The following is a 24976-nucleotide window of genomic DNA, read 5'->3' as shown; positions in this document are numbered from 1 at the left end:
CCGTCCGGGAGGGGGAAAGTCACATTGGTAAAGGCTTGCTTCTGTAGATTTTTGAGCTTCCCAGGAGAGCAGTGTGCTGTGGACAGAGGGGATTCAGAGGTACAGTGGACCACCGGTAAGCCAGAGGCAGGCAGGGCTGGCCATCTGGGCCCTTCCACTAACCCACTGGGAAAATGTTACGGAAAGGACCTGCATGGTCTGAGCTCAGTCTCCATGCCCCGGAGACCTTGTACCTGGGAGCTGGTGACCAGAAGATAGGTGCAATTCAAGGAAATGTGTGCTCTCTGCTGCTCTGCCAATCACTTCCTTTCACACGCTCAAGGCTGAGGTTGACCTGACCTCTCCTGCAAAAAAACTTCTTGGCCTCTCAAAGCTTCGGATGGTTTTTTGTTTGTTTGCTTCTCTTGCCCATGCTCCTATATTCCTAAGCTGTCTTCTCTTTGGTTTGTTGTTGTTTTGGTTGTTTGGTTGTTTTTCCTCCAAAATGTTTCTGTTTTAGTTTCTGTGACATTGAGAATCTGGAAGATCACGGAGTATTCGTGTTTGAGGTCAGGTTTTCCTGTGAGCTGAGCACTTTGAGTGGCCTGAAAGAAGCTCCAGAAATCTCTTGCCCCTCCTAGGAATAGCCAAGACAGAGCAAGCCCCTGTGGACCTCTGGGAAACCTCCTCAGGTTCTGTCCATACATTTGGACACCATGTCATCCTTGTGGTCAGTGGAAGCTCAGTGCACTTTTCCTTCAGATGGTAGGAGAATGGAGGAAAAGCAAGTACTCAGTGGATAGTCTACACTCTGGGGTGGAGCCCAGCTTTGCCCTTCACCCTCCCTGTGGCTTTTGCCAAGTCCCTTGACATCTCTGTTTTCTCATCTACAATGTGGGGGTAACAAGACCACCCCTGCCCACCTAGTGGGCTCCTATAAAGACCCCCTATCAATATGATAGAATGGGCCAGAAAGCAATTTGCAGCTGCGTTGTGTCTATATGCTGAGCCATCACAGACCAGCATCTCCCAGAGCTCTAAGGAATCCCGGTCCTGAAGAATGTTAACAGGTGTTCTTTGAAAGAAAATAATTTTTGTTTCTACATTAAAAATAGGTTTGGGAAATGCTAGGTTAACAGAGTTTAAGTGGTTCTACACTGCAGGATTTCTCGGAGACTTCAATGTGCTGTGAATCTCCCTGAGTGTTTTCCAATAGTGCATGAGAGAATCTTCTTTATGTAGGAACCTGTGGTTCGCACACAACACCCTCTAGTAGAAATGCCGTCTGAGATAACATCGTCATCCTGGAGGACAGAAGGCATCAGATTTGGTGCCAGCTCTTGTAGTAATGCTGGATCACAGGAGACACCAAACACATTGGATGGATTAGTTAGTTTAACCAACACACAGGTAACAGGGAGCCACAACCTGCAGGACTTGAGGTTCTTGATACCAAAACCAGCCCAAGAATCCCTGACATGGGAAGAGTCTGACCAGGATCTCCCAGAGTCACCACATGCCCTTCCACAGCCCACATAGAGGCTTGTGAGTCCTGTTTCCACCAAAATCATGTATGGTCGTGTGTATCCTTACATAAATTAACCCCCATCAGAACTTTCTTTAAATCTTAATCTCCCAGTTGATGACAAAATGGTCCACTGACCAGAGCACCCAGTGGACAGGCTCCCGTGGTTGGTCACTTGCACATGGAGCATGCTGTGGGGTCCATTCCTAGAGGAGTGAAGCTGCTGCTGAACTCCACACTCCCCGGCCATATACCCCAAACTACTGTTTTCTGCCCGAGAACCATCATCTTCTTAGACTTCTTCCTGTTGACTTTCTTCTACCCCATTGCCAGCACTTGGCTTTTCCACCTGGTAAGGAAGTTCTTGGTTTGCTTCAATCACTCCAGAAGAAATTCTAAGTCCACAGTGAGAGGTGGCTGGCCACGTACCAGATAGAGGGCCCACTCCCTACCCAGCCCTGTCCCTGCCACCCACCCGCCTTCTCCTGAAGGTCACTCGGTATGAACACCCAGCTTCCATCCTCTCCCCACCACAGGAAACGTGGTGACATTTGAATTTGGAGGCAGGGAAGGCTTGGCTCAGCTCTATCTTCTTTCCCCAGGAAGGAGAGTTGCCTGTGGCTCTTGGTGTTGACTGCACCTTGGTAGATGAAGCATCCAGCTCTGCTGTTTGGGGAACAGGCTACTTTTGGATCCCTCAATATCTTCACTTGCTCAGAACCAGAGAGCAAAGGGGACAGGTGAGGAGGGCAGGGGTGCTTACTTCTCTTCAGATGATTCGGAGCTTCAGAAAACTGCATGAGCCATGAATACCACGGAAGTTCTGTGGAGGTGGCAAGGACCAAGCACCTGTTGCAGTGACACCGTCGTCCTGGTCAGCACCAGTTGGGCCGTTTCCACAAGCAGGCACTGGGTGCAAGGTGCTTTCAGGGCCACCTCACCTGACCCCCTGTCCATGTGTGATGTTTGCAGAAGAGGAAGCCAAGCTTAGTGCCAACGGCCTGGACTCAGAGTTCAGTCCTGCAAAGCTGAAAGGGATATCTTCCCAGGGAGGCTGGGCCTTGACTGCAGATGGGGTGCAGACCAGCAGAGAGGGAAGAGGGTGGGACTGAGGCGGGCAGGTCTGAGCCCCACATGGGGCTTGAATGGAAGATTTGGGGCAGAAAGAGAGGCCCGAGAAATGCAACTGGAAACCCTGGAGCTGGACGAGGGCTCTGGGATTTTCCAATCCAGCCTCCCACCTGCAGAAAGAGTTCTCCTTATTCTCAAATAAAATTTATATTAATGTTCTCTATGGATGGCTATTTCTGTGATTTGTCTTGTGTAACCAACCACCTGGACTTGCATGCACACAAGCAGGCTAAGAAATGTTGTTTATGAGACTTGTGCCATGTAAATGACCTTGGGAACCTGGTTAAAATATATTATCTGGCTTTTAGGTCAGAACTGGCTGGGACACCAGTTCTGTTCTGGACACCAAGAGCTACGAATCTGATCTCATATCCAGGCCGAGCTGCCTATCTCCCCACCTCCCTGAAAGGAAACTGGGAGCGGGAAGGCAGACACACACAGCCCAGGCTCCTTGAAACTATAAAATTATGATTGCATAGAAATGCAACTCGCTCCAAACTGCATGTAGGCCAACAAATGTTTAACTTCCAACCCTGTCATTTGCCCCATAATATGGCCCTCATGGGGATGGTCAGGTGGAAGTCTCTCACCTGAGGGGAGGATGCTCCACCCAGGCCTCTTGATCCATCAGGACTCCAGCTGCGCTGTCTCCACCAGGCTTCCCCAGCTGCTGAGGTCGGATGTTGTAAGTACTGCATTTGATGAAACTTTGCCTTATTCTCATGTATTACCTACTATTCCTTTCATCTACGTGTAGATTCCTTTCCTCTTCTGTTTCTATTAGGTTTCTGTAATAATGATATAATTTTTTCCTTTTTGAAATTGAAAACATAGCTGTTATGAGTCTTTTTCCCAGAACAATTACAAAAATGAGTCCTTCCTTTATTCTTTCACCTGTTTAATAGGTATTCACCTGGTGCCATCAGTATGCAGGCATGGGGTGGCAGGGCAAGCAGGGGAAGCAGGGCAGGCCTGGCCCCTGACCCCCGGGGAGCTGACCTTGCAGGAATGAGTGCAGAGGGCCCCAGGCTGTGCATCCCCAGCTCCTTTATGGGGCCCCCAGGACACCCCGTCCCTGGTGGGACACCCTGCTGAGACTTCTAGTTCTCTGGGGCAGAAATCTGTCTCCTGGCAGCCTCTCCACCTTGGCCTTAGAGAGTCCAAGGGAAAGGCCAACTGCATTATAATGTAGAATAACATCCTATCTTCTTCAGAAGCTTCCAGTTCCTCTAACTCTTCTCAGGCAGGGCTTCTGCAGACCCACCTGACATTGAATCCTGGCTATCAAGCTCCCTCAAACTCCAGCCTCCAGGATGCCCGTGAGCCCTCTTTGGCAGAGTCCTTTCTTTTTTCCCTATCTTTTCTTTGTCCTTTGAAGCATGTAACAGAGCTCTGCATCCATAGCAGATGTGTGATAAACACTTGGTGAGCTTCATTGACGTGTCCACTTAGCCAGTTTATCAGATGCTGGGTGACGCAGATTCTTCCCACAGATGCTGGGTGATGCAGGTTCTGTGCCCAGCACCGCGATAGGTCCCCTGGACATGTCAGCAATAGAGCAAGCACATGTCTTGGTGGTATTTTACTCATTGCTTATGTTTGCTTAGCCCTCTGTATTTGACAGAGTTTTCCCCCAAATTCCCACAGATGCTGGGTGACGCGGGTTCTGTGCAGCACCGCGATAGGTCCCCTGGACATGTCAGCAATAGAGCAAGCACATGTCTTGGTGGTATTCTACTCATTGCTTATGTTTGCTTAGCCCTCTGTATTTGACAGAGTTTTCCCCAAAATTTTAGTTGATTTCATGTCTACTCTATGGATTTACAGATGAGAAGACTGAGGTCCAACAAGACCTAATGGTGAACACAAGGTTATGCCACAGTGGGGGCCACAGCTGTAAGTCATTCTCAGGTCTTCTTGGGACATCTAACCCTGTGCTTCCATCTTGACTTATCCAAGTCTCCTGTTGAGTTGTATAGAACAATTAGGTTATCCCACAGTCCACATTTCATAGGAGAATTCTGATTTCATTTGAAAAATTCTTTTAGGGGCTCCTGGGTGGCACAGTCGGTTAAGCTTCTGCCTTCAATCCCAGGGACCCGGGATCGAGCCCCACATTGGGCTCCTTGCTCAGCGGGGAACCTACCTCTCCCTCTCCCTTTGCCTGCAGGTCTGCCTACTTGTGCTCTCTCTTTCTCTCTCTCTCTGTAAAATAAATAAATAAACAAAATATTTTAAAAAATCCTTTTAGTATTGAAGAACAACTGGCATATAATGCTACATTAGTTTCAGGTGCCTAACATAGCGATTCAACAATTCCATACATTGTGTAATGCTCACTACCATCTGTCAGATGTAGTTACCATCCGTCACTCGATTTTACTTTTTACTCTGCCTCCCCCAGCTCAAGGCTATGCTTATTTGAGAACTTTCTCCCCCTTGCCAAAACAAAACAAAACAAAAGAGCAATGCCAAGAGAATGCAGAACCCCTGAAATAGCTGTTGAACATCAGCAGTGTTCATTTCGAAGATTACTCAACTGCGTGCTTTAGTATGTCATGTCAATCATAGAAAAGAAGAACTGTACCAAACTTGATATCTTCTGAAAACTTGCAAAACCTGAGCAGCTAGTCTGTTTAAAAGAGGAAGCTGTATTTTTTCCTACCTTACTGATGTCTCTGATCAGATGGTTTCTCCATTTCATGAGTGGTGAGACCTTAGCTGTCACTGGATGCATAACGGACTTTGCTAAAGCAACAGGTACTGCTTATCTTCTTTCTGTTCTCACCTAGGCAAGAACTTATTAAATGCAATAGATGTTTGTTTAGAAGTTATTTCCAGGTATATCGTTGGGTTTCTAGGAACAGAGAGATGGAAAAGGGGTCTAGGCAGGTGGAAGCAGTACCTCCCAGGAGTGCTCTTGGATTGAGGAGGCAGAGGAGAAGGGACTCTCTGCAATTTAGCAGGTAGTATGAGGCCAAAGTGGGAGAATTTGTTGTGACATATGTCTATTTTCTTCTTGCTTTCTCCCATTTTCCTTTTCCTTCTCCCATCTATTACCATGATATGCTTGCTTCTCCTAGTCATCCAAACTTGGTCCCTTTTACCTCTTTAGTCAACATGCCCATGTCCGTGCCCACAGTGTGTTTCCCTGTGCTTTCATAAATTCTCAACTGCTGAGAACGTGACCACTCCAAAAGGATTACACTTAGTAGTTTTGTGTTTATGGATATTGACTTGTAAGAAACAGTGAAAATAGAATTTACATATATGTGTATATGTATATAAACATTTGTTTATATATTACATTTGTATATAATTTGTAATTTCATATTTATGGTATGTATGTAAAACATATTTATGTGATACATACATAGTATATACATATATATAGTGTGTGTATATACATATATATGTATATAGATATAGATAAGGTTCATTGAAAATTCACTCTAAGGCAATGAGATGAATCAGTTAATCAACTGATTTGGTCTTTGTGTCTGGATTTACAAGGTTGACTATTTTTCCTGGACCTGTACTAGAGGATAAAGATAGAAATGCCTCCTAATCTTCTGAAAAACTTGGATTGATGGGGATGGAAGTTAACTGTTGACAAATGTCTCCAGGGAGGGTGTTGGGACTATGATATGTTTGGTATATGGAAGAGATAGGGGTACTTGTCACTCTTTTTAGAAGATGGTGATGATGACATTGAACCATGCAGGCTGAGTTATTTCTCCTGGGGGGAGAATTGTATGACTCAATAAGAAAAAAGCTGATGTACCCAGTGGAATGAAATGGGTAAAGGGCACAAGCACAGAAAAGGAAAAATGAATGACTACTAATTCCAGTTAAAAACGATTCTCAGTAATTAAATACATATTAGTTACACAATAATGACATCTCTTTTGCCCATATAATTGGACAATTTTTTTTTCTTTTCTGTCTTCTTAGTGTTGATGTATGCTTGTTGAGACTGGCACCATCATCTATGAGTGCCAAGAATATATACACTGCTACACACTTTCAGGAAGCAATTTGGGGAAAATGCATCAAGAAACTTAGAAATATGATCACAGGTAGAAATTGTGCTTTGGGAAATCTACTTTAAGGAAGTAATTAAAAAATACAAAGATGTTCATTGCAGCATCATTTATAAAAGTGTAAATCTGGAACAACGTGGTCACACAATAAGACAGTGATTAAATAACCATGAATATCTATACAATAGTTGGGGGTCTTTACAAATTATATATTTTTTAAAAAAATATTTATTTATTTGTTTTATTTTATTATTATTTTTTCATTTACTTGAGAGAGAATGAGAGTGAGAGAGAGAGAGTACAAGCAGGGGAGAGGGAGAAGCTGGCTCCCAGCCAAGCAGAGGCTCCATCCCAGTATCCTGAGATCATGACCTGGGCCGAAGGGAGATGCTTAACTGACTGAGTCCCCTAGGAGCCCCCCCAAATTTATTTATTTTAGAGAGAGAGAAAGAGAGCATAAGTGGGAGGGGCAGAGGGAGAGGGAGAGAGAATCTCAAGTAGACTCCACAATGAACGTGGAGCCTAACGTGGGGCTTGACCTCACAACCCTGAGATCATGACCTGAGCTGAAACCAAGAGTCAAGAGTTGGGTGCTTAACTGACCATCCCCTACACGTTATATTTTCAAACAATTATTAACTACATGGAGCAAAGTACAGGATATAAAATTTAAAATATCAGAATACAAAAAATGATATAAAATTGTGTAATCAATTTTAACAAACGTGGAACCTAGAAAAGAGGCAGAGGCAGCAGTGCTTTGTCCATGGCACAGGTGTAGGTGGAAATAGCAGTGGCCAGGAAGCTGAGCCCTCAGGTCATGCTGAACACCCCCCAACCACGTTATTTTGACTACATAGTCATGCTTTCCCTATGAAAACATATTCTTCATAATCATCTCCTTCAACTAAATAACATACCACCAGCCTGTATACAATTAAAATTCAACCACATTTAATTCAACCTAATGTTGAAATTCAACCACATTTAATTCAACCTAATGTTGAAATATAAGGAGTAGATTTAGTCTTTTACAAGGAAATTGGTAAAAAAATAACCAAAATCACCTGGCAGGTGAATAAAACCAAGTCACTTAATGAACTGACCATATTCCAAAAATGGGGTGTAGCCTTTGCTCTAGTAACTAATGACAATAATCATCAGGGAAGTCCATGTGCTGCCCCAGAATACAGTGCTGGTATGTGTCTGCAGCTAGCAAGAAGATTGCATTTATTCATGATTGCATCCTTGAGAGGTTCTTGTGGGTTTCCAGGGAGGGAACTTCCTGGCTCACCAGAAAGCCTATTCTGTTCCCACAACCTGGTAATTCCTGGCAAGTCTTTCCCCCTGTGGGACTGAATGCAGTCTCCTCCAATGTTATCAGATTTCTCTGCTCTGGGGACTCTACTTCCTCTCCTGTAGGAAAAGCTATCACATCAATCTATATCAAAGGGATTCTTCTATCTCAAAGGGACCTAAAACACTGCCTAATTCAAACCTTTAATTAAAAATATTAGAAAACTTTGGTACAGATACAAACAACACTGGCCAAAAAAAATAAAAAATAAAGAAAAAGGAGAAACTAAAATTAATCTGAGCATTAGAAGACTTATATTTTTCATACAAAACATTCTAAGTTCTTGTTAACTATGGCTGGTATTTCTGGACCGTTATCATTCTAGCCTGTCCTGTACTCCAGATGGTTACTAACCCTCTTAAAATAGGGCACCTGGGGCAGAACATAATATTTCAAATATGTAGCCTGCACAGTGAAAAGCAGAGTGAAAATTATGCTGGTTCATCCTCCTGTCCATTTCAGAAGTGTTTATTAAGCAGCTATAAATTGTCAGGCATTAAATGGACATTAGTCACTAGTTCGGCACTGTCTAGTATGATGGTTACCCGCCACATATGGGTACTTAAATTTAAATTCACTGAATTTCAATAAAATGAAAAGTTCAGTTTCTCAACAGCACTAGCCACATTTCAAGTGCATAATAGCCACGTGGCTAGTGGTGCCTTATAGAGCAACACAGATACAGAATATTTCTATTGCTGCTGAAAAATTCTCTTGGATAGTGCTGCAGCAGATAATTATTTTTTCTGACTACCGCAGGTTCTCTGTAAAATAAAACAAAATGAAAAAGGGAAAAGGAAAGGAGGCCTGGCTTAATTGTATAGGCGGGAAGCAATTTGAGTAGCTAGTAAGATAGGTAGTTGGTTGGATAATGAAAGGGGAGCTTTTAGAATCACTGTGTTCTGGATCCCACCTCCAGAAATTCTGATTTAACTGTTGGGGGATGGGGCATAGCCTGGCATTGGGATTTCAAAAACTCCCCCTCAGTTCCCATCTGCAGCCAGGATTGAGAACCGTCACTGGAATCAAACTTCTCATTGTGGAAATCTCCTTCTGCAAAGTTCCTGCCAGGCAGTCACCCAGGCTCTGCTTGGATACCTCCAGGCACAGTTTGCTTGGCGCCTCAGGAGGTACCCATTTCATTTTGGGTAATCCCACTCAAGCTCTTTCTTATGTAGTGTTTGAATTTGCCTCTTGGAATGACCTCCTGCGGGCTCTGGAGGGCACCTCTGTGAATCACATTCTGATTCTCATCTACAAACTAGTATCTTGCTCTCTTTCCTATTCCAAAGTGTCTTTTGTCCTGGGTGAGTGGATACATCTGGCTCTATCAACTCATCTTTCTTGGGTAGGGTTTCCTCTCCCCTACATTTCAGTTGGCAATGTTCACATGCCTGGGACCTCGCAGGGTGCTCTGGATGTAGTCTCAGACCACCTGAAAATCCCATCACATGCTAACCTGTAATTCTAGTTGACCATAAAGTTAGCAAGTGATGGGGTTTTTAATTTTTATTTATTTACTTTTAAAGATTTATGTATTTGTTTATTTTGAAGAGAGAGAGAATGCACAAGTGGGAGGGGCAAAGGGAGAGGGAGAGAGCATTTCAAGAAGACTCTGAGCTGAGTGTGGAGCCCAATGCCAGGCTCAATCGCACAACACTGGGATCATGACCTGAGCTGAAATCAAGAGTGAGATCCTTAACCCATGGCACCACTCACGTGCCTCTGGAATTTTTTTTTTTAAACTTCCTGTGTAAGATAATCAATTGCAGCATTATTTGAAACAGCAAAGAGTATCTGTTTATAAGGGGACTGGCTAAATAAACTGGTATATCCTCACAATGGATTCTCAGCAGTAACAAAGAATAAGAAAAACTTATGTGGTGAAATGGAAAAAGCAAGGTGCGTGATGACGCATGTAGTATTCTGCTTTTATGCGACCAATAGGGTAAGGTTAGTAAATATATTTATATTCGCTTACAGTTGCATATGGAAATGTGTCCCTGCCAGGTGAAGAGTGGGCAGGTTTGTTGTCAGCCAGTGTAAAAGATTGGGGGTTCCTACACTCTGATTCCTCAGCTGTGAGGCAAGCCTACTGTGTGTGCAGCAGCCACCCGGGCCACTCCACATGTCCTCCAAGCAACTTGGCAGCATGGAGAACCAGTGGGAACATTCAGTCATATGCCTGCTGTGCCGTTATAAGTCCTTTGTCCATTATCTAATTGTCATGTGCCTTCTGTTGGTAGCCGTAAAAAAGTGTCAGTCTTACTTGCTAGCTTACAGGTAGGGTACCCTAGATCCTCTACAGTTCTTGATGGGGAAGAGGTGTACAGAGATGGAGCAGGATGAGACTTCTTATTGTGTATCTTCTCATAATATTATGTTTTGAACCATATGATAGTGTGTATTACCTCCTCAATTGTAAATAGCATGTAATTTGAAATAAAAATGTTACTCTTGTAAAAATCAACTTCTCTCATGTAAATTTAGATTAAGGTAATGGAAGTATTATATGCAGATTAGGAGAAATGATAATTTCTTAGCATCCTAAAGTGGTCAGAATTAAGTGCCCAGTAGAACTCTCCTTGATTCCTGGTTGTCCTCAATGTTCTGGGAATTCATCTACCTACCTATCTATATAGCTATCTATCATCATCTATCTCTACCTGTCACCTACCTGTCATCTTTGTGAACGATAATCTGACCTCGGATATCTCTCCACTGGACATGTCAGTGAGTAAATGGATTAATATAATCCATGGTTCCCACTAGGTTATTTAATTTGGTTGAGATCCAAACTTGTTTGTAGAAATTCAAACACTTCATTTAGAATAGCTAAAGATTTTAATGAAGTCTGAAATGTCTGGTTAAAACAAATTATTGGATACTAATCATTGTAGGTTTTCTAGAACTTTGGGTAACGAACTACTGACTGGATATTTGTGAAAAGATAAGCATTTCTGTTTAGGTGGAAGAGATACTTGCTCCTCTGAAGTCATACTATGCTACCTTGGACAAGATCTAAGAAATTTTGGAAAGCCCTGAGAACTTAAAAGTAAAGAAGGTCAATGGTTGGGGGATGGGAGAAGAACTAACATACACTTGCCTGGCTCTGTGTTCTAGATGCTCTTGCATGTGTTGGTTCATGTTATCCTCACACCACTCCTTCCTCCTTGACACCTTCCTCACTTGGCTTCTGGGACACCAGCTTTCCTGTTTTTTTTCTCCTACCTCACTGTCCACTCCTTCTAAGTTTCTCTTGCTAGTCCTCCTTGTTCCTATGACCTCTGATTTTTGATATACCTGAGAACACCACCCTTTACTATCTGTACTCACTTCTCCGGTGCTTTTACCCAGTGTCAGGACTTTAAACACCATCTATATGATGACAACTATCAATTTTAGATCTTCAACAAGACCTCCCCTGGAGCCGTATATCCAACTGCCTACTAGACATCTCCACTTAGATGGCACACAGGCATCTTGGACTGATATCCCCACCTTCTTTATCCCGCTGATGGCAACTTCTTCCTTCCAGTAGTGCAGGTCAAGACTTTTGGAACCTCTAAGTCTTGGCCATTTCTCCGGATATTCATCCCTCACTCCTCCTCTGATCACACTGGGCTTCTTACTTTTCTAAGACCATATCCAGGCACTCTGTCATCTCAGGACACTTGTACTTGTCATTTCTCTGCCTGGAGCCCTCATCCTCCCACTACCTGTCTAACTCATCCAGTTACTTCCTCCAAGTCTTTTCTCAAATGTCACCTCAGTAGGCTCCTTATTGACCTCCCCTCCAATTTAAAAGTGTCCACCTCCAATCTCACCCGGTTCCTTTTCCCCATCTCCTATTTTATCTCTCTCCAGAGCACTCATGACCATCTGAGACCCTGTCGTTTTTAGCTATTTATTCCCTGTGTCCCCCAACTAGAAAATAAGGTCCATGGAGTCAGGAAGTTTGATCTGTTCAGTTCCCTGATGTTGCCTGTGTTCCTGGACCAGTGCCTTGCCCATCATAGGTGCTAATAAGTAATTGCTGAATGAATGGCTGAAGAGCCCCATGAGGCAGTAACTCTTCTCATCAGCATGTTGCACGTAAAAATCCTGAGGCATAGTGCAGTTAAGCTACTTGCTCTAGGTCGCACAGTCATTTCTTCAGCACAGTAATGAATCATTATCCTACACCAAGGAGTATACATGAGGAAGGATACATAAGAAAGAAAATCTTATAGCTATGGACTCCCTTGGCACCAGATATCAATGAAGTCAAAAGTATCTAAAGTCTTGGGCACAGGACCTGATCATAATACCAGGTGGTCCTGCAGGAATGATCACTGGAGTTATCTGTAGGCAGGGCTCTTCTAGATGGGCAGGTAGAGTCAGGGTGGCAGGCAGTGACTTCATACATGTTCTCTTCTCTATATTCTTTGGATGATTTATCAAGTTCACCTGAGAGGCTGATACCCTCAAAGAGACAAAGCACTTAAACACACACACACACACACACACACAGTCCAGATTAGTGACTTTACTAAACTGGGATATCATTCAGCATGTGGTTTTCTATCAGACAGGCCTGGTTTTAACCAAACTCCCCCTACTGTCAAGGATCAGCACTCTCCATCAGTAGCATAACAGATTTCCACTTCAGTGAAGTTCTGTTATAAAACAGATCTTAAATCCGTAGTATCTTTCTTCATGCATCTGACAAGACCTTGTTGACATTTACTTCTAAAAGCATTCAGACAAGTCCGAGAAATATTGCAGACAATTAGCTCAGAGTATCTCTGGCTTTGGCTGCCATAGACAGACCACAGGTTGTAGCATTGATGCTACTGGAGTGTGTGTGTTGGGGGGTGGGGTCATGACTTCCATTTACAGTAGATGTCCACAGCGAGGAAATGATGCTGCAACTGAGAAAGGTGTTCATTATCACACCAAAGGTCTCCACTCATTCGGTGGATGCTGATGGGCAGATGTGGCTGTACAGAGCCCAGGTTTCTTTAAGCCGGGAACACGTGGGCTCAAGTCCCAACTTTGCCATTTGCTCTCTGTGTGATCTTAAGTTATGGAATTGTTTTGAGCTCTTTTTTTTTCCTGAACTCAATTTTTTTGTGCCATATGCTAAGAATAATGAAAAAATCTACCAAAGCACAGACTGGAGGACAATGAAGGGCCTGTTAATTGGTCTGTGCTTTGGGGCCTTTGAAAGGCTGGGGAGGATCATGTCCCATTAAAATCAGGAACCATCGTTACTTAACATCACTGTGGAAATTCCAACCAAAGCAACAGGATTAGAAAAACAAATGAGGAATATGAACAAGGAGGTTATAATGTCAGCCTTGTTTTGCTCCCGACATGGAGCCTGCTTCTCCCTCTGTCTGTGTCTCTCACTCTCTCTCTCTATGTCTATCATGAGTAAATAAATAAAATCTTTAAAAAAAAAAAAAGGAATACTAAAGAATTTATAACAAAGGTGATGTTTTGAGACTGGTGGAAATGCACTTCATGCCATATATCAAACTCAATTAAAAATGGATTAGAGATTTATATGTATGAAATACTGAACCACAGGGTACCAAAATATATATAAACATTCATGCAATCTTGGGGTGTGGAGGTCCTCACTCAGTGGAACCCCAAGGTAATGACAACATGGGCTTTAGGACAAAAGGACACACAGGATCAAGTCTCAGCTCTGCTGTGCACAGAATAGCCTCAGGCAAGTGAGTGAGCCTTGCCGAGTCTCTGTTTGCTTGTTGGTAAAATGGGGATATAAAAATCTACCTTGTAAAGTGTAAGATGGAGTAACCATGTAAAGTGGTTGGCCTAATGAAGGCTCACTTGTCATGGACTCTTATCTCACATTGGCTATGTGTAAAGAATGTAAACTTCCTGAACTCAGAGACCATTTTCTCTCTGGTATTTTGTTCCTTCCCAGGTGTGGTTGTTGACAATAAGGAGGAAAACATGCATTAAAGATTTGACCATGTCATTCATTATTTGATCCATGCTGAAAAAATGAGTATTTCTTCCATTCAGAGGCATCGTGTGGGCTGGTGCTCAAGACTAAGGAGTTGGAGTCACAGCTCACTGGTTTCATTTGGGATGTCTTTGGAGTTTAACAAGCCTCTCTGAGTTGACACTTATTAGAAGCTCTGGCTTGCATCTGGGAAGTGTTTGAGGGTGCAGGGAAATGGTCTCTACTTCAAAGGCAGGGAGGTGGGAATTACTGTAAACCCACGGAAGTGCCCTTCTGAGCTTTCCTCAGGGACATCTAAACCCAGAGTCTGGGGCCCAGGGAGAGAAGAGCAGGGCCCCGTGGTTACTCAGTATTTGCCAAAAGCACTAAGGATCGCAGAGTATGAAGGAGGAAAGAAAATATGAGTGTGACAGTATTACACACCAGATAATCTGAAAGAATTCGGGGATCCCAGTCCACACGGCCCACATGTCCACATGCATGTGTGTGCCAGGTCATCTGAAGGGCATCTCTGTCTTCCATGGAGGCTGACCAGTTCATGTCTCAAGACCTAAAGAGAAATTTCTAAAAGGAACTGTCCCTCCCCCAGTTCTATGGTGTATGTTAACTCCACCCAAGACCGAAGAGAGACAAACATTAAGATCTTTAAAGCAAAATTTAAATACTCTACCTAGGGTGACTTCCACTTCAAGTTTCTTAGATCTCAGTTTGTGGTTTCAGATTCTGATGACTAAACCCTTCGTCTTGTAATTTGTCCACGTTTTCAACCCAGTTACCTTTAGAAAATGTGGTTGCTAAATCTCCAGCAGAGCCTGCTGGAAGGCACTTGCTTTTCATTACAGTTTAATGCACAAGGGAATATAGAAAAATTCCACATCTTTCAACTCTAAAAATAGTCATCCATTTCCTTTCTACAACTATTTTTATTATTTGCCCATTCCCCCCCTTTTTTTTTCTTTAGGAGAGGGAGAGAGAAGGGTAGAGGGAGAGGGAGAAAGAGATGCTTAAGCAGGTTCCATGCCCAGCACAGAGCCCGACACCAGGCTCAATCTCATGATCCTAAAATCATGACCTGAACTAAAATCAAGAGTCCAATGCTTAAGCTTAGGGGACTGAGCCACCCAGGCACCCCCTCCAAAACTGTTTTAGTGACTACATAATAACCTATTGTAGTAAGTGGACTACAATTAATCCAAAGTCCCCTTCACTTGTCAAAGTGTCATTTAAACTGCTTCCATCTTTTTTTGTTTTTTCCTATCATGAAAATGAGGTCACAGTGAACATCCTGTTTTGGTTTGGTGGTGGACTTCTTCCCCTAGGGTAAATTCCTCAGAGTAGAACCAGTGGACCAAAGTCATGTGTATCTTATTGGTTCTTGTTATGTACAAAATTTCCTAAACATATTGAACCAAGTCATGTTGCACCAGGGATGCATAATTGCTCCAGGCAGGGCCACTGCAACCTCACCAGTATGGGGTGGCATCATTTACTTTTTTTTTTTTTTTTAATGATTGAAATGGCATTTCAAACCTCGATGTATTTTCTAAAGAACCCTCTCTAGGGAAGCCTGGGTGGCTCGGTCAGCTAAATATCTGCCTTCAGCTCAGAACATCATCTTGGGGGCCTGGGATTGAGTCCTGCGTCAGGTTCCCTGCTCAGCAAGGAGTCTTCTCTCTCTCCCTCTGCCCTTCTTCCCTGTTCATTCTCTGTCCTAAATAAATAAATAAATAAATAAATTAATTAATTAATTAAACAAAAACTTTTTTTTTAAAGAAGCATCTCTAATTCTAGATGTTTATGCTCAATTCAGCCTTGTGACATTCATTGAAATTTTAAGTTGATGAATGTAGAGCTCTGCTTGTTCCCATGGAGAAGAATCCATTGCATATTACACAGTAAAAATTGAGGTTGCACACACAGTATTGAGCCTGGCCAAGGCAAGATTGGAGGGCAGAGGGAAGGGGCAGGGGAGGAGGGTTCTCTCCTCTGACTCCAGGAATTGTGAGAAAAGGGTCAAAGGTCACAGATGGAAGTAGTCACAACTCTGGGTTCCTATCTTCCCCATCCAAGCTTTGACCAGAGTTGGAGGATATGAAGGGCTGTTTGATAAATTGAGGGGGGCCCTCCAAGAGGATGTCTCTCTGCAAGTCACTTCCTTACCCTCGTGGGTGTCCATCACAGTTAAGCTGGTGGTCAGGCAGGAAAATAATTTAGTTTGTACCCCTGAGTGTTCCTTAGTTTGTAACTGGCATGGACATAGAGTCAAGAAGCAGTATGTCTGCCTAGGTGCCTGCCAGTTCAGGAGGAGGTGCCTAGCATGGGCCAGGAGCCTGATGACGTGGCAGGATCAGAGAGGGTCCTCCATTCCAGTGAGTGCTAGAGGGGTCTCTATGCCCAGGGACAACTGAGAATGAGTGGACTGTGAGGCCATTAGCTACAAAGCAGCAGATGCTAGCAAAAAGTTCAGGGTTAAGATCGAGTTATCATCCTTCCTCAGCAGACACCAGTCACCAAAACAGGGCCTGCAGGAGACCAATGCATCTTCTTTGCCCTCTGCCCATGCTGGCCCCTCCCTCATATCTCCACTGCCATCTTAGAAAGGACCAATGAGAGAAGACAAGAAACCAAAATTAATGAGCTGGCACCGTAAAGCGGATAAGCAAAACTGAAGTCCTCCTTCAAATGAATGGGTCAGGCTAAGTTTAAACCACTTCGGACTAAAATTTGTGAATCCTTTTTCCTGCTACCCAGTGGAAAGTTGGTAAGATCCAAATTGTTTTGGAGACTAAAGAAATTGCATTTGCATTGCACGGCTGAGTAGTACTATGAGCAATTTTAGTGAACCAGCAAAGTAGTATAAACTCATTTTTTGATAAAACTTGTATCCGTGTATGCATATCTGTGTAGAGAAATGTTAATAGTGGTAAACTGCATGGGGGAATTTGGGGTGGTTCTTACTTTTATGTTTTTGCCTTTATTATCAGTGCTGTTTACTATTACTGTACCGTATTTTTTAAATGCAAAAAAGACACTTTTAAAAGTCTAATTCAAACTTCTTGACTACTTCAGACTTAAATATTTATTTTGATTTGGACTGAAAACAATTTCAGTTTTCAAATCTCTGACCCATGTAACTGGGAGTCAAGGACTTGGCTTCTCACCCCCAAAGAACCAGCATATTTCCCTATGCATTGCAGTCTACAGCCTCTCAAAAAGATCCTATAATTTTATCATGGTCATGTTGAAAGTAACACATGAATTAAAGACATGATCATCAAGTTGAACAAAATCTTAGTCAATTTTTTTAATTTGACTTATTTTTAGATCAATCTCAGAGAAAAGGAAAGATAATAGCAATAGTTAAATGGAGGCTTTTATAGTTTTGCTTCTCTAGAGCAAGCAGCTCTGTTTTGGGGTCTTTTTTTGTTTTGTTCTGTGTTAGCCATTAAAGTTTGAGGGATGTTCTCTGTGATTGTGACTGTGCAACAGAAAAAATAATGAATGGGTATTTTTTTCTCAGCAGCTGTAGATTATGGGATTAAGAATAAAAATGATGATAAGATCATACAAATCAGTTGTTTTCACTCCCATCTTCCACCTCAAAAGCCTGGATGTGTTACTGATCAATGAGATATAGTAGGACAGAGCCATGGAAACAGATCAAGTTCTATCCAAGAGACCCAAGTTCCTTCATAATTTTATATGAAATGGTTTCTTACTGCTTTTCTTTCTTTCTTTTTTTTAAGATTTTCTTTTTTACTTGAGAGAGCGTGCGTGTGTATGTGTATGCTCTAGAGAAAGCACAAACAGACAGAGGGAGAGGTACAGACTCCCCACTGAGCAGGGAGCTCGATGTGGGGCTCAAATCCAGGACCCCAAGATCATGTCCTAGGCTGAAGGCAGATGCTCAACTGTCTGAGCCACCCAGGCACCCTCTTACTGCTTTTGTTTCAGTTCCACTTTCTACCAATTTTATAGTTTTTTTTAAATCTTATTTGATCCTGCACATAGCTTCAAGTGGTATCATGATCCTCATCATGGTATCATGATACCTCAAGTGGTATCATGAGTAAATGAGGCTCAAAGTTCAATTCTTGCCCAAGTCCTACAGCTGGTGAGAAGAATGGCTGGGAAAGGCTGCTGCCCATGTCTATTCTCATTTTGACTACACAGTACCCTGACAGGTGCTGACCATTGGGGTCCCAGTAGTCTTGTCATTGGCCCTAATTACTAATTACTTTGAGAAATGCCCATTGATATATACTCATGTCCTCACACTTGTCCCTTCCTCAGAGAAAGAAGAAAGTCAGGAGGACTTCTTCCAAGGAAACAGTGCAGGGATCGACTGTCCTCCTTGGAACTCCTTCCTTGTCTGTTTTTCCATCTTCTCCAGTGAAGTCTGTAATCTTAAGAAGTGCAGACACGGGCCCTAGGGATCCTAGTCTAGAGGATATCAAGTCTGCTGAGAAACTCCATTGGCCTCTCCCTCCCACTCAGTCCCTTTATGAAGGAGGAGCTCTGAGGGGTTTGCTGTTGGCACAGGGGTGGCTTATCTCAGCATTATCAGGAGCAGGTAAAGGACAGCAGCCTAGGTTACTGTTGTTTAGAATGTAATTGCCACACAAGTTAATATTAATTATAATGGTGCAGTCTTAAAAAGTTAAACTTAAAAATCACAGCATTAGAATATAGTAAGAAGAGAATTATTCATAGATACTGAAGACCTAGCCTGAACTTTTGTTAGAGGACTTGGGATAAATTACTAAATTTCTCTAAGGTTCAATTTCCCCATCAGCTATAATGAACAGTACTTTGTTAAGGGACCCCAGAGAGGGGAAGTTATTTGTAATAATAACAACCACTATTATTATTAATAGTAGTATTTGGTTTTTATATAGGGAAGATGATTTTGAAAGTCATATAAAAACTATAAAACCTAAAATTCAAAATTCCTGAAAAGATACAGCAATAATAATTAGCATAAAATTATTGTTCTCATTCCCCAGCCTGCTTTTCCCTGCTTTGTATTTCCTCCTTTAAATGCTTGCAGAAATCAACATCCCCATTCTTTACCAACATCCGCCACATTTCTGTTTCTTTTCCCATGGTGAATTGCGCTGACTTTCAAAACTTCACATCTTTCATCCCTGACACTTCCCTGCCTTCCAGCATCTCTGACACAACTTTGAAAAACATGCTGAAGAAACTTTAAATGTCTAGGCTGTTTAATCACATGTGGTTTTGTGGGTAAATGGATAAATCAATGGGTGTGGCCCATCAAGGGTGATTATGCCTAATTGTGTGGTTGTTTTTGTTGTCATTTTTCTAACACAGGGACAAAATAATGGAGGCCACTATAGCCGAGATTAAGACAATGGATGAGTCTATCCAGACCACAGTGTTTGACTATGAGAATTCACTGCCGTGTGAAAAAGTCAACATTAAGCACCTGGGAGCCCAGTTCTTGCCTCCACTGTATTCCCTGGTGTTCGTGATTGGTCTGCTGGGCAATGTGGTGGTGGTGGTGATCCTCACAAAATACAAGAGACTCTGGATTATGACTAACATCTTCCTGCTCAATTTGGCCATTTCTGACTTGCTCTTTCTATTCACTCTGGTATTCTGGATTCATTATACTGGATGGAATGATTGGGTTTTTGGTCATTCCATGTGTAAGCTCATCTCTGGGCTTTATTACTTGGGCTTATACGGTGAGATCTTTTTCATCATCCTGCTAACCATAGATCGGTACCTGGCCATCGTCCATGCCGTGTTTGCCCTTCGAGCCCGGACTGTCACTTTTGGTGTCATCACGAGTGTTCTCACCTGGGGCCTGGCAGGGCTAGCAGCCCTCCCTGAATTTATCTTCCACGAGTCCCAAAAGGAGTCTGAACAGTTTGTCTGCACACCTCTCTACCCAAAAGACCAAGAAGACAACTGGAAGCGTTTCCATGCTCTGAGAATGAATATCCTGGGTCTTGCTCTGCCTCTGCTCATCATGGTTGTCTGCTACTCTGGAATTATTAAAACGCTGCTGAGATGCCCCAGTAAGAAAAAGTACAAGGCCATCCGGCTCATTTTTGTCATCATGGTAGTCTTTTTCATTTTCTGGACACCCTACAACCTGGTCCTCCTACTTTCTGCTTTTCAAACGATCTTTTTTGAGACCACTTGTGAGCAGAGCAAACAGCTGGATGTGGCCATGCAGATCACGGAGGTGATTGCCTATACGCACTGCTGTATCAACCCCATTATCTACGCCTTTGTCGGGGAAAGATTCCGGAAGCACCTCTGCCACTTCTTCCGCAGGAATGTGGCCACCTACCTGGGCAAATACATCCCGTTCCTTCCCAGCGAGAAATTAGAGAGAAGCAGCTCTGTATCCCCATCAACAGGAGAGCAGGAATTCTCATTTGTATTTTAAGAGAGATGTGGAAAATCACCTAAAGCAGATGCGCAGAACCCGAAGCAAACATTTCAAGTTAATCATGTTGACCTCAAGGCCAACCCTTTAAACTTCCAGCTCAATACTGTAACCCTTAAAGACATTAAAATATATACACAATCGTATATGTGCGTTGGCCCAGACATTACCAGGGGTCACTAGCTAGTCAGTTCACTTAACTGCTAACCTCAAAAAGCAGAGCTTTGCTTGGTTCTCCAAAGAGTTACATACATAGTAATGCCATTAAATGTTAGGTAGTTACAAACAGGTAAATCATTTTAAATTTAAACCTTAATTTTAGCCAGCTATTGCATAAATGAAACAAATTTCACAAAATACAATATGTCAATCATAATACTTTTAACATGCCTAGCTCTCTCCTTGCTTGATGAAAAGGCTTTTTTCTTTTTTTTCTTCTTTTTTTTTTCACTATGTATATGTGCTCTCAACCAGCATAATGGCACTTTGTTCCGAGTATTCTCTCTCTCTCTCTCTCTCTTTTTTTTTTTTAAGATTTTATTTTTAAGTACTCTCTGCACCCAACGTGGGGCTTGAACTCACAACTCCTGAGATCAAGAGTCACATGCTTCACCAACTGAGCCAGCCAGGTGCCCCTCAAGTATTATTATTAGTGAATGGATTTCCTGTTTACACCAAATGATCAGATTTCCTATGAGCGACTTAATAAAAGGAGAGCAATTTGATATTTTCAGTATAGAAAATACAGGCCTTGCTCGTGGAAACTTCTAAGAGCCCTGAAAGGTGCAGACACTGTCCTCTTAAACACCAGGCTCACTGTTCATCCAACAACTCTGTATTAGGTGATACAATGCACCAACATTGCTTTAGGTTAAGTAAAGAACGCAAAAAGTGTGCAAGATAAACACAACCTTTCCTTCTGGTAGTGGGTGTGAGACAGAAACAAGTAACTTCAGAACAAAGGGGAACATACTCATTGCTCTGCCTGGGCCAGGAAGGGAGACACCATTTCTATGGTGTCTGGAATATGAAGGAGGAAGACTTCATGGAGGAAGTGGCTTTTGAACAGGTCTTTGAAAAAAGGGCAGGATTTGGAAAGGGGGGGGTCGGCGATTGGGTGAGGTACCTGAAGTCAATGGAATGTCCAATACAAAGGTGAGGGGGGAGGGCACAAACATGAATGGACGGTGTGGGGGATGGTGAGCAGGTTGGGATGGGCCATAGATTTCAGGCAAAGCATCTTGGGTTTTGCTGGGAAGGCAAAGAAAGCTACTGAAGGAGAAGAGTAGAGGAGAAGGATAATCACCATGGAGCATTAGGAAGAGAAATCTGGTAATACAGGGTGGAGTAGAGACCCCAGAACTATGTAGGAAGTTGGTTAGAAGTGTATGTGTGAGGCAAGGAGAGATCAATGACTAATAAGAGAGGGGCCAGAAGAACTCAGAGAAGAATTTGGCCAAGAGACAATGGTGAAGGGAGAGTCAAAGCACTGGGAGCAATATAGGATTGACTGGGGGAAAAGAGCAAAGACAAAGTAGAATGTATCCTATGTTAAAAAATGAAATAAAAAAGAGATACAAACAGATTTATTTGCTGTGCTTGAGTGCATTGCCCATCCCTTAAAGGACAGGAAAAAAAGTAGTAGTCTTTGGTTTTCTTTAGGGAGGGTTATGGGTAGAGAATAGGAGAAGTATAACTTTTCTCTGAATGCCCTGTGCCTTTTGGCTTTTGAACCAAGGGAATGTGTTACCAATGAAAAATACAAACAAAACTTTAGAATCATATATTAAAAAAAAAAAAAAAAGCTAAGCTGCTCTTTAGATGTGGTATCCATTCTACCAGCCATAAGGGCATTGGAAACTCTGAAGCACCTTTTGTCTTTTTTGTGGTTCAGTCAGAATGTAAATAAAGCAATTATCTGAAGACTTAACTATACATCATTGGTTTTCTCTTGTCTTGTGAAGTAATGTCTGTCCTTAGGTAAGTACAAGTGTAGGATACAGGTACTTGGTCATAAACCCAGATCCCTAAAAGCTTTAGGAGTATTGTGACCCACACAGAATGGCACATAACCAAAACGTGTGATATCCAGGTTATGTGAGATCCTCAAACTAAATCAGGAAAAATTTTGTCCTATCTGAAGACTGAGAGGCTTTCCTCGGTTCCAAAAGTCTAGATTTCATGTCCAGTAGAACTAACTATAGTGATAGAAATGTTCTATACCAGTGTTGTCCAATAGGATCACCGCTAGCCACATGCAGCTCTGGAAATGTGGCTATTGGGACTGAGAAACTGAATTTTTAATTTTTATTCGATTTTAACTGAAATAGCCACAGTGGCTAGAAGCAGCAACATGTGCTCAGCTGCACAGCACTGACCCCCACCACCTTGCATTTCTGCCTCTCTTCTATCTATCTATCTATCTATCTATCTATCTATCTATCTATCTAGCTTCTGGAAGCCAGCAAACACACAGCTTGAACACTGTGACAGACTAGGGAAAATACCAGTGATGCAAAGATGAGTAAGACCCACTTCTAGAAAACTCACTCACAGTTCGGTGGAAGAGATTCATCCAAATCCAATAACTATAATGAAACACAATAGGTGCTTTCTCCTGCAGGTGGAAGTAAAAGGGAGAATTGAAGAAAAGTACCCAGAAAAAGTCACATTCTGCTTAGGTTGGCTTCTCCCAAGAGCACTTCCTGAGCAAGGATTGGAGAGCAAAGAATTTATTTGGAAAGTGCAGAGAACTCCAGTAGGAAAGGGGGAGGTAAGACGGGACTGGGAAGATGTCATCAAAGGGTTCATTATGAAGTACCTTCCACTGGGGGTGCCTGGAGCTCAAAACCACTAGAAAATGCCTGGCAACAGGGTAACTCCCACTCAGCTATCCCACTGGAGGGGGAAGGAGGTTGAGGTGTTTACATTCCACTCCTGTGAGTCATTGGCTGATAGTGGCTCCTGGGGTATGTTAATTCCTAACTGGCTCTGGCAGAGAGACCCTTCCAGCTTTGGGGAAAGCTCCCAGGCAAAACGATGATGTAGATACTGGGCGTCGGAAGCCAGCCAGGCACACTCCGTGAAGGCTTGAGGGATAATACAATTTGCTGCCTACTTGAACAGGTTTGTGAACAACTTTTCCATGAAGCAAAGAGTGGATGTGAGAGTGGTTTCCAGGCAAGTGGGTCAATTTGTGGGAACATACAAAAATGCACTGCAGAGAGAGCCCGCTGTGACAAGCCGGGAATGACCGACCTTGACAGTGGCAGGTGGTCTTGAACAAGCCCTGCTGCTGCTCCTCCTTCATGGTGAGCATCACACTCTGCTAGTTTTTTTTTTTTTTTTAAGATTTTATTTATTCATTCATGAGAGACACAGAGAGAGAGAGGCAGAGATATAGGCAGAAGGAGAAGCAGGTTCCCTGCAGGGAGCCTGATGCAGGACTTGATCCCAGGACCCCAGGATCAGACCCTGAGCCAAAGGCAGATGCTCATCTACTGAGCCACCCAGGTGCCCATCACATGCTGCTACTTTAAAAAAAAAGATGATCCTTTTCCAGCTTGAGTTTCTGAGATTTCCTTCAAATTCCAGAGCTAAAATTCTCAAGTCTGGTTCTTAACAAAGTAGCTTCCTGTCCTTCATAGCTGTGGGTTTTCAATAACTTCACTGGGATTCTCTTCCATTTCTGCCCAGATAAGTCCCCAGTATAGTTAGGGTTGTCTTTCTCCATCCACTGATCTCTCCCAGGGGTCTGTGAATTGTTCCTCCAGGAGCCAAAATGGCCCAAGGCCCTCTCTGTAAATAAAGTCTCACTGGCACACAGCCACGCTCTAATGTTTATAAATTGTCTGTGGTTGCTTTTGCGCTACCACAACAGAGTTGAATAATTGTGGCAGAGACCATACCGCCCACAGATCCTAAAATAATTTACCTCCTTATCCGTTACAGAATAAGTTTCCTGACCCCTGACCAACCATGCCCCCATACAGGACCCAGGGCCCTGGTATGCATAGCTATGGCAAGGGAGAACTTGGGATGTGAGGTCTGTAGACAAGCTGCTTCAATGCCCAGGCTGGTCCTACCTTGACCCTGGAAGCAGTGCAAAATATACAAAACAGGGTTGGGTGGTGTAGCAGCCAAATACTGGTCTCTAATGCAAAACCCTAACAGTATGTACTGAGACAGTACACTGGAAGCTTTATTGAGGCAGCAGAACTCCATAGATGGGTATTCCAAAGTAGATATAAGCAGACCTGACACAGGACCTGTAAAAACAGGTTTTGTGACTCTTTAGACCCCCTCAACTTTACTGGGAACAAAGAGATTGCATTGATGAAAATAGGGAGATAGTTGAAAAGGGGTTCTTTGTAGAAGGTGGCTAGCGCCCCCCTCCCCTGGAGAGGAGAGAGGCAGGTGGGCGCTTGTGGCTTACCTCAAGCCTGCAAGAATGATGCCAATGGCACCGCCCGGCGGCTTGATATGAATCATCCTGATTAAAGAGGCCCGGCGCATGGGATCTGGCCGGCTAAGG

General features: G+C 43.0%; 1 protein-coding gene across 1 annotated transcript; it reads left to right on the top strand.

Moving 5' to 3' along the window:
* The first annotated feature begins 5323 nt into the window (after positions 1–5323).
* On the top strand, positions 5324–20492 carry CCR3 (C-C motif chemokine receptor 3). The gene is made up of 2 exons (XM_055344579.1): positions 5324–5395; positions 19353–20492. Exon 2 carries the CDS (start codon positions 19363–19365, stop codon positions 20440–20442), a length of 1080 nt encoding a protein of 359 aa, XP_055200554.1. The 5' UTR covers positions 5324–5395; positions 19353–19362; the 3' UTR covers positions 20443–20492.
* Positions 20493–24976: the final 4484 nt, after the last annotated feature.

This window comes from Nyctereutes procyonoides, unplaced genomic scaffold (genome assembly GCF_905146905.1).
Source record: "Nyctereutes procyonoides isolate TBG_1078 unplaced genomic scaffold, NYPRO_anot_genome, whole genome shotgun sequence".
Lineage (NCBI taxonomy): Eukaryota > Metazoa > Chordata > Mammalia > Carnivora > Canidae > Nyctereutes > Nyctereutes procyonoides.
The sequence above is the reverse complement of the archived record's forward strand: the minus strand, read 5'-3'. Positions and strand labels throughout refer to the sequence as shown.

What these genes read in the sequence shown, in the direction of transcription:
- CCR3 (XM_055344579.1), top strand. Translation starts at nt 19,363, where the DNA reads ATGGAGGCCACTATAGCCGAGATTAAGACAATGGATGAGTCTATCCAG.